Here is a 9847-nt window from a genome sequence, read left to right as displayed (position 1 = left end):
ATTGGAGCAGTTGTATCAAATGTGGCTAGGCTAAAAGAATAGTTGAACTTGGAACAATGTATGAATCCTAATGGAACAATGTATAAAAGGGAAATGCAGTCACTCTAAGATGGCAAAGAAATTAAAAAAAAATATCATAATCTCCCACAACATGGAATAATGTATGAATCTTGATGGATTCAAACCATCATACCTTGGATAATTCCCAGGTGCTCTTCCATTTGAACTAAGGACTCACCTTAGAAAAACATGTTAGATAAATTTAACTATAAATACATAAAAAAAAATTGAACCATCATACCCTGAAAAATTCCCAGGTGCTCTTCCATTTTGAGCTAAGGACTCACCTTAAAAAAATATTAAATCAATTCTAAATGTAAATAACATAAAATAAATAAATAAATAAACTTAGTACCTACTTAAACCATGCTCAAATTGGCCAAAGTTTGCTGATAATACATTAGTCATAACAAAATACGATCAAAAGTCTATCAAAATGGAAGTCGTGTGAAGTTTACACAGCCTTTGCATAAAATACATTGCACGAAAGAAACAATACCCAAATACAGAGGAAGATGGTCATTCCATAGTAATGGTGGAGTAACATTTGGCCCATAAGTATTTGGTTATGCACGTGAGGGCCAGATGCTTGTTGTGGAGCAACCGAATTCAACTATGTGTGAATGCTAACAGAGACAAATGATTGAAAAATCCCCATGTCTACAGTCCCCGATTCATTCCCCAAAATTTGATCCACCCAGATAAAAGCCTCTGGATGTCTTCCATTGATCGGACATCTATAAAATCATCGCCCAAGATTTTTTTATGTGTGGGAAGTCAGCATGACCATCCTCCCATGGTCACAGCTACACATCGGAGGTTGTTCATCCATTCCTGTGAAAATATAAGCTGATGGAAAAAGAAAGTGTCTGATTCAATTAATACCTCTTGCTTAAAGATTATTTAAACATCATATTCTCTAATCATACTTATTTGCTAAAATCCATTTATAAAAACACAAATGAAACTCCTGCTATCAAATCCAACCATAAAAATGTTGACAATTCACACTATCATAATAGCAAAAGATAACACCAATCTAACCAGAATAAAACATACAGTTTGTCCAATAATTACATGAAAATCCAAGGTAATTTGCACAAGAAAATGCTACATTCACCTCCCAGATAGGGAAACTCAGTTGTTGTGTAACATAACTTTCTAAAAATAAATTACAACTTCAATCACATGCTTAGTTGAAAGAAAGGAAAATAAAATGTTATACCTTCTTAGTAATAATCAATTCAATTTATTCGAACCAGTTAGGGTTTTTGAAGAGTAAGACAACCAAATCGGTTAAGAATCATAGACAAAAGGATGGATTAAAGTGGAGTTACCATCGAATCACAAGCCGAAGATGGGGTGGGGTCTGCTCTTCAAAACCAACAGAGAAAATGACCAATAAAAATCTCAGAAGAGTTAGGGTAAATCCCAAAAAAAATATACCAGAGTGGGAGATGAGAGTTTTTCTGTAATAGGCCACCAGAGAAGACAAAGATAACAACCATGCAAGCTCCACAAATCCGAAGGAGGTCTGAAGATCACTTTTGAAGCCTGAACCTCGAAATCGTAGGAGAGATGAGGTGAAATCCCCAAATTCTTTGTAGGGGATGAACTTCACGGGCGGGAAAGGATAGGATTATAATCTTTTGGGTATTTGCCCGGACCTCAAATGGGCGGGTTAACTATAATCCAAATAAGCATAATGGGTAGCACTCAATGGAAGTGGGCAAAAAAATGTGAGCAGCATGATCTGTTCATGCCACGTGTCAATCGCTCAAGGTAGAAATGCATTGCATTTGACGATATGCAAATTGGAGAGGATTTTTATCCTCCCCTTGGTAGTGTAGGTCCTGTCGGCTTGTCCTTCCATCAGACCAGAATCATTAAATTTAGGCAACTTAATAAGAGTCCATGTATTTTACCAAAAAACCATAGTCTACATATTAAATTATATAGTCTACCTTCATCTAAATAAAGTATAATTCATGTGTAAATATACATACAAAACTAATACAAATCATAATGGAAAACCAGGTTTTTCGACTTGACTTCAGTTTCAAAACCTAATGAGTTGGGCGAGTCATTTTTTAGAATTTTCCTTCTTCTCCTTCTTCAAGTGAGAAGGGAATGAGGCTAGGCTGCTTCGTAGGTGAGAGAAAAAAACATTAATATTGAAGACAACAAACAAAAACTAGGGATTTTTAGTTGTATCCCAACCTTATGGTCTATGAATAGTATGTGACCCGGAAAAAAAAAAAACCAAACTCGAGCAAAAATAGTGCGTCAATAAAAATTTGGACTGACTTGGACTTAGTTTGGTCATTCCTTAAACCTATGAGAAGAGACCGAGGCTAAACTACTTCATAGATGAGAGAAAAAAAAAAAGGTTAATATTGAAGACAATAAACAAAAATTCTAGGTTTTGCTTAGTTGTATCATAAACTTATGGTCTATGAATATTATGTGACCCGAAAAAAATTAGACTCGGTGAGCTTCACATGACTCGAGCAAAAACATTGAGTCAATAAAAATTCAAACCGACTCGGATTTGGTCTGGTCATTTCTTAAACCTAGACGAGTCTTCATGACTCCTGACCAAGTTTCATGTTTTGTTTACTCGACTCGAGTGACTCATTGAAACAACCCCGATCTCAACAAACATGACCAGGCCCATGAAGCCAACGATACATGAGTGTCTAGTGAGCTCTGTGAGGACTACACGTGGAAGATTGCGATCTGACATCCCTGATTAACCTACCCAAACTCAAATGTTTTTCACCCATTTAGCTCAAATGCCCGACAGATTACCCAAACCCGATTCTGCTCTTATGTCTATTCCCTCTTTTTCCCTCTTTTTCTTCCTCGACTCAAACCTGTGAGAAGATTTTGTGTAAAGCCCTAACTCTTATGCGATCCTCTTCGTACCTCTCGACTGCGATCATTTTCCCCTTCTTCCTCGACTCAAATCACGACACTCCTGCTCATCTTCAAAAACCTAACTCTTCTTGGTTGCAACTCCTCTTTTGAATTCTTTTAAGCCTTAAATTCCTATGATCCTACGATAGATGTGCAACTACAGTGTCATCGGCTCCAGCGCACCTTTGGCTGATCAACAATTGCTCTTCATCTTTATGTCGGCGCTTAAGATGAAGAGCAATTGTTGATTAGCCAAACGTACACTAGAGCCAAATGACACTGTAGCTGCACATCTATCGCAGGATCACAAGAATTTGAGGCTTGGAAGAAATCAAAAGAAAAGTCGCAACCTAGAGGATTGAAGGTTTTGAAGATGAGCAAGAGTGCTGTGATTTGAGTCGAGGAAGAAGGGGAAAATGATTCACAGTCGAGAGGTATAGAGGATCGTAGAGTAGTTAGGGTTTTGCAACAAAATCTTCTCGTAGGTTTGAGTTGAGGAAGACAGAGAGAAAAAAGAAGGGGATAGAGATAGGAGTAGAAATGGGTTTGGGTAATCTACAGGGCATTTGAGCTAAATGGGTGAAAAACATTTGAACCTGGATAGCCTAATCAGGGTTGTCGGATCGCAATCTTCCACGTGTTGTTGCCCTCAAAGAGCTCACTAGAGACTCTCTGGGCAATGCCCTTGTAGGAGAGGAGCCAAATTCGTGATAGGTGGCATTGATGAAGCATAAGGTGATGCTGACATGGCATTTCCTTGGACCGATATGTGGCACTATTATTGTTATTGTTTATTTATCGTCCTTTTATATTTCAAGCACTTTTTCTCATGTTCCAAGGAGGAAATATGTGTTGCTTCTCTCTTAGGCATACAATAGTTTGGCCAAATTCCAATCCGCGGATTTTCGAGTTATGCACAACTCTTTCCATGTGTAATACACCTTAGTCTTACTACCAAAAAGAAATAAAAAAATATGAGGCATCCTCCTTCATCCAACGATGCAAATCTGAACCATTTTTTAATGATCAGAACGATGGATGTATTATATAGGGTTATAGCTTATAACCAACCCGACCCATCTCCACATGTTGGAGTTGGGATCAACCACCCACATGGGGAGCAGATCCAGACAAAAAATTATCTCCTCCAGTTCCCTGCCCGGCCTAGTTTCTCAGTTCCTCTAATGGAGGGTGGTGGACCCCACCCAGGCAGAGTGTTCGGGTAGGGGTAGAGTGGTCATTTCAGCCCCCCTTGTTGGAGGAATTGGGGAAGTACGTGGGGCAGGGAACTCGAGGGGATAAAGATCCCGGACTCCACATGTTGTGGAATTCTTGTGATTTTCATCTTCTAAGAGGGCATTTCACTGTCCCCTCCAGTCCTCGTAAATATTTCGAATTTGGATGAATGAACATGTGGGGAAGAGAAACAGTGGAGCGAGCAATGGAAGAACTTTCTTCGCCATCTTCTCCAGGAGTCTCACCACTCCAACTATCACATTGTATCGAAGAGCTTTTGAGATTCACTCTTTCGTCTTATGTTAATGAAACACTAGAATTCGATCTTGGTTTGTCGAAGGAATACTGCACCGATCTCCTTAGAGATGATCACTGGGACCCAAATTCGGATCGTTCTGGTGAGATCATCAATCTTGTTTCTTCACTTCTCATTTTCAACAAATAGTAGTAGAAATTAAACTGAAATTATTCTGAATTAAGGATTGTAGTGTTGGGATGAAAATGAAGTTGGATTTCATCTGTGGTCTTCGCTTGCTTCTGCGTTGAAGTGATGGATAATGCATTTTTTCTTGTCCATTAGTTTACCTAATATTTTGTGAGACCTTTATTCCAATTTATTCAGCTTACATGTAGTTTGAGAGTTTTGCTTTAGTTTTCTTGAGTCGCGGTTTATTTATTTAATTTGCAAATCGATCATTTTTCTTCTATTTGGTAGCAGAGTTAGTGATTACACCTATACCGAGACCTGGCCGGTACCTGATCGGGACAGAAGATACAATGGTCAAAATCCATGTTGGTATTGCTATCTTTGAGGGCAAAAACGTTTGATATGGACCAAAATGTATACGTATTGGTTTTAGAATTGGCCGATACCTGATCTGATACTGTGAACTCAAACAATTAACCTGTTTGTGTTGCCACAAATCCATATGCGATCAGATTTTGATCCGTAATTAAATATTTTGGCAGTTTTGTTATGACAATGCTTTGAACACACCCTATTTTTGCTAAACTGAGCACACACTGTGTGATGTCAAGAAGCATCTTTGTGTAATGATGTGACTGCCCTCATTTTTTTTTCCAATACTTAATATGATAATGCATGTAATTTTTTCTGTGACCGTTCCTTGTTCATAAAGGACACAGTATTCCCTAGCCCCAGGCTCCCGGTCAATACTAAGTGCCAATAAATTTATACGTCATTTGTTTTACTCTCACTTTTGTATGCGTGTCTCTCGCATATGTATGGTATAGTAAATCTGAACTTGAAGGGAAGAGAAGTGATCAACCATAGGCAGGCAGCTGGCAAGAAATTTGATACTTAAATATAATATCTCAATGTAGTAAATCCGAACTGAATAGGGCAGAACATAAGAAAGAAAGAGGAAAAAGAGAAAAGAGAAGTAAGGGAAGAGAAGTGATCAACCATAGGCAGGCAGCCCCTTATCGATTTTATGTTTATAGAATATCTTAATATGAAATTTATACCCTTACTTAACAGAGCCATGATTCGGTGTGTCTCATTACATGATCTAAGTACATCTCATTAGCACTTCACCTTAAGCTGGAGCATAGACATCCCCCATGCCCAACTTGGAACACATGATTAAGTATAGACTATGGCTCATAGCTTTGGTGAAAATGTCACCCAACTGATTTGAAGAATTGACATAAGGAGTAGAGATAACTTTCTTCATAACTGCATCTTGAACAAAATGACAATCCACCTCAATATGTTTGGTTCTCTCGTGAGATATAGGATTACTAGCAATATAAGTGGTAGCTTGATTATCACACAACATCTCCATTGGTTTAGTGACAAGCAAATTTCTCTTATGGGAGTTTTAAACCATATCAACTTAGCCATTGTGTGAACCGTAGCACGATGCTCAACTTAAACACTCGATCTAGCAATTGGACTTTTGATGCAAATTCATCATCCAAATGGGCTTATTTCTTTAGAAATAAGTCTAGGGTTGGGATATATATATGTTGGGCCTTTGATCCCAAGGGTTTTCTATGTAATAGGCCACTTTAATGGGCTTAAAATATGGGTACATAGGTTGCATACGGGATTAGCCCTATACTTAGTTTATTTTAATATTTTTAATGATTTTAATTGAACCGGTCCAAAGATTGTTTGAACCAGTTGTTCAATTTAAGTGATTTTATTAGTTTTCTTTTAAGTATTTAAGTTGGGCTGGATTAGGACTCTATTTTGAGTCTATTTCAATTTCCTAGTTAGTTTAAGTTAGCAGGTTAAGGATTGGGTTAGACCTTTCCTTTTTAGTGTAGGAGTCTAATTTCAAGTCTTTCATATAAGGTTGTAAGGGGGGAAAGTATTGAACACGAATTTGATTAATAAAAACTCAGCTTTATGCTTGTGGCTTTTGCTCCATCGTGAGTGTGCCTTGTGAGTAATATCAAGGTGAAGGGATTGGTGGATCTCCAATCGACTCCTTGCATCAGTTAAGATCGGGGGGCTCTCTTATCCATCTTCAAAGCTGCTGCTGCCATTGAAGATCAGTTTTCAAGTTAGTAGTTTATTGTTACAGCATTCAACCTTCTTCTTCTCATCCTTCAACCTAAGCCCTATCTATCTCCATCGATTCCCCTTGTTATCCACCATTAAAACCCATCAATCCATTAAACCCTAGACCTTCTACATTCTGTCCAGCATAATTTCACCATCCAATTTCATTCAAACTAAAACCCTAGATCCATGAAAAACCTTAAACCTGCAACGAAGGTCACATGCAAGGTGATTTTCGTGAAAATTCTACGCAACCAAATCTAACCGTTAGAACCTACTAAAAATTTGATCGAATCTTCCTCAAACCCTAAGAGAAACTTGATTCAAATTTCAGCACCATTCACCCAGCCAATTGTCTAAATTATAGTTTTACCCCTCTCTCCTACTTCTACTAGGAAACCTCCATGACTCCAGATTTAACCATCTGATTTAGCTGTAACTTTCAGCATATATTTCCCTCCACTCTACCCACACTCGACCTAAAGCCCTTGCCCTAACTCCACCTCTAAACCCTAGATTCCGTCACTTCACTATTTCCCAAAACCCTAACCCACATCTCAACTACTTCTACTCGTCCAAAACCAATAAAAACTAGTTCATTAGACTGCCCTAAAGTTGCTTAGCTTTACCATATAAGATACCTATCCATTACCCTAACCCTAAACTTGACCTACAACTCCAATTCTGTCCCATCGAACCAGCAGCTCAATAGGTCCTGGATGTCTGGCTCCTAGTAGGTCTTCTACCTATCTAGGACTACATTAACTTTGCTTCTTACTTCTCCAAGCAACTAGGGTACCGCCTACAAACGTATCATACCCAGGTTTAGACATTGTATCAACTGAACCAGCCCAGTCAACATCTGAATAGCCAACAACATTAAAATGATTATGTCGTCTGTAAACCAAACCCTTTCCCAAAGCATCCTACAGATAATGGAATACATGACAATCAGTCTCCAAATGGGACTTCATTTGCTGCCTCCATCAATTGACCAACAACAATTATTGCAAAGGATTAGGATGAGTTACAATTAAGTAAATCAGATTCCCGACAAAATGCATATACCTTAGTTTATCTACAAATTTGGCATTACTCTCATTGTCAAGTTTAGCATTAGCATCCATAGGTATATCAGCAGGTTTAGCCCCCAATATTCCAGATTAATTTTATCATCCTTACTGGGAGGAGGATCAGATAGAATATGAAGTTTTCCCCTTGAACCATTATAAGCTGTCACAGCTCGTTCCCACAGTAAAATTTGTGATGGATTCAACTTAATAGATTAAATATGAATAGTATTTGCATCACTAAATATTTTCTTATTACTATTATTAGCCATTCTACTACTCCAACACCAAGCAATAAAGTGCAAAAAATCAACCAATGTACTCACCGGAGGAGAAAGTACAGAAATCACAATGTTGATGATAGTCACACTCAGCTTCACTTTTAGTCTTTTACTCATAGATAAAGAGCCACAACAGCCGGTACTTTTTTAAATCACCCACTATTGCACAGATCACACCATTTAAAAAAAAATAAAATCCAATCACAGATACCAATTGATCCAGGCACAACACTGATCAGCCCGTTCTATTGTCGATTTGATTTAGAAGGGATGGTTATACACCCTACTAACAAAGCCAGCAACCATTAGGCTGCAGCGCACACAACAAAAGGAGAGAGAAAGGAATTGATTCCTGATTAAGCAGAGGGAAATCAGGAATTGATTGAGAGGAATCTGAAGTTAGAGAGAGAAAGGAAGATGCCCTAGATCAGTGCTCTGATATCATGTGGTAAATCTGAATACTGAATAAGGCAGAATATAAGAAAGAAAAAAGAGAGGAGAGAAAGGGAGGAGAAGTAATTGAACATAGGGAGGCAGACCCTCATTGTCTTGATATAAGACTGCCTCTATTTTTAGTTGATGATTCATTATTGAAGCGAAGAAAAGGCTGGATCAAGAAAGGGGGGGGGGGGTAACCATGAGCCCTCTGCCCAATGCATCTGACCAGCTTGCATGGAGACAAAACCATCAAGCGTCTTTAAAGGTCGTTGCTGCTTCGTTGGTATTGGTCAAGTGTTGTATTGACCTGATATCAGACTGCCTCTATTTTTAGTTGGTGATTCATTATCGAAGCGAAGAAAAGGCTGGATAAAGAAAGGGAGGGGGTACCATGAGCCCACTGCCCCATGCATCTGACCAGTTTGCATGTAGGCAAAATCATCAAGTGCCTTTAAAGGTCGTTGCTGCTTCGTTGGTATTGGTCAAGAGTTGAATAGGGCCCCAACTGGTTCCTACCCATGAATCAGCTGGTGGATGACATACCTCAATATGATAATTATAGCCCTACTTAACAGATCTATGATTCATTGTATCTCATAACACGATCTAGTTCATTCCAGTAATGTATTGCGGAACAGGATAAGTGTAGCCGGCACCAAATAGTTCAAAAGAAACTTAGTTTCTTGTTACTGTTGTTGTTTATGTTGCAGATACTGCTGGAGGTGTGCTGCTTTATCCCTTATACAAGTCTCTAGCATCTGCTCTATGCCAGTTCCAAACTTCTGGATCCTTTTAGAGAACATCTAGTGGGTTAATTTTCCAGGAAGAGAAGTCCATAAAGCAAAAAGAAGATGAGTGGAATAAACTGTTTTGGATAATTTATCTGAGTTAACAAATGTAAGCTTGTGCTTCTGATATTATTTTTCTCATTAGTTCAATGATAACCTTGTCTTAGCATTAATTATGTAATTGCAATTTTTCAGATGTTAAAGGCCGTTGAGTTTGAACTTCATGTCCAGGAGCCATTCTTTTCACAACTAAGAGGTAAAATTAATCCATGATTTACAACCAGTAAGAGGCAATGATGACTTTATCATTATTATTCCCTAAATATTTTGTAATATTTGTCATTTAATGTGTTTGTTCTAAGCTTCAAATAGATTTATGGATAAGAAATGATGGCATATTTCCTCAATACAATTATACATTTGTTAGTTTCCTCTATCATTTAGGGCATAAAACTATTGATGATTCCCATCAACTAGTTGGATGTCTAACAATCCTCCAAAGAGATTACTATAATTTCAGGA

General features: G+C 38.1%; 1 protein-coding gene across 1 annotated transcript in view; it reads left to right on the top strand.

Moving 5' to 3' along the window:
* The first annotated feature begins 4407 nt into the window (after positions 1 to 4407).
* LOC122647343 overlaps positions 4408 to 9847 on the top strand; it is an 81758-nt gene continuing 76318 nt past the window's right edge. The window contains exons 1-3 of the mRNA XM_043840772.1: positions 4408 to 4630; positions 9248 to 9259; positions 9521 to 9587. Of these exons, the coding sequence (XP_043696707.1) occupies positions 4421 to 4630; positions 9248 to 9259; positions 9521 to 9587 (289 nt within the window). The 5' untranslated portion in view covers positions 4408 to 4420. The remainder of the gene's footprint in view (positions 4631 to 9247; positions 9260 to 9520; positions 9588 to 9847) is intronic.

The sequence above is a fragment of the Telopea speciosissima genome, unplaced genomic scaffold, assembly GCF_018873765.1.
Source record: "Telopea speciosissima isolate NSW1024214 ecotype Mountain lineage unplaced genomic scaffold, Tspe_v1 Tspe_v1.0029, whole genome shotgun sequence".
In the NCBI taxonomy this organism is placed as follows: Eukaryota; Viridiplantae; Streptophyta; class Magnoliopsida; order Proteales; family Proteaceae; genus Telopea; species Telopea speciosissima.
The sequence above is the reverse complement of the archived record's forward strand: the minus strand, read 5'-3'. Positions and strand labels throughout refer to the sequence as shown.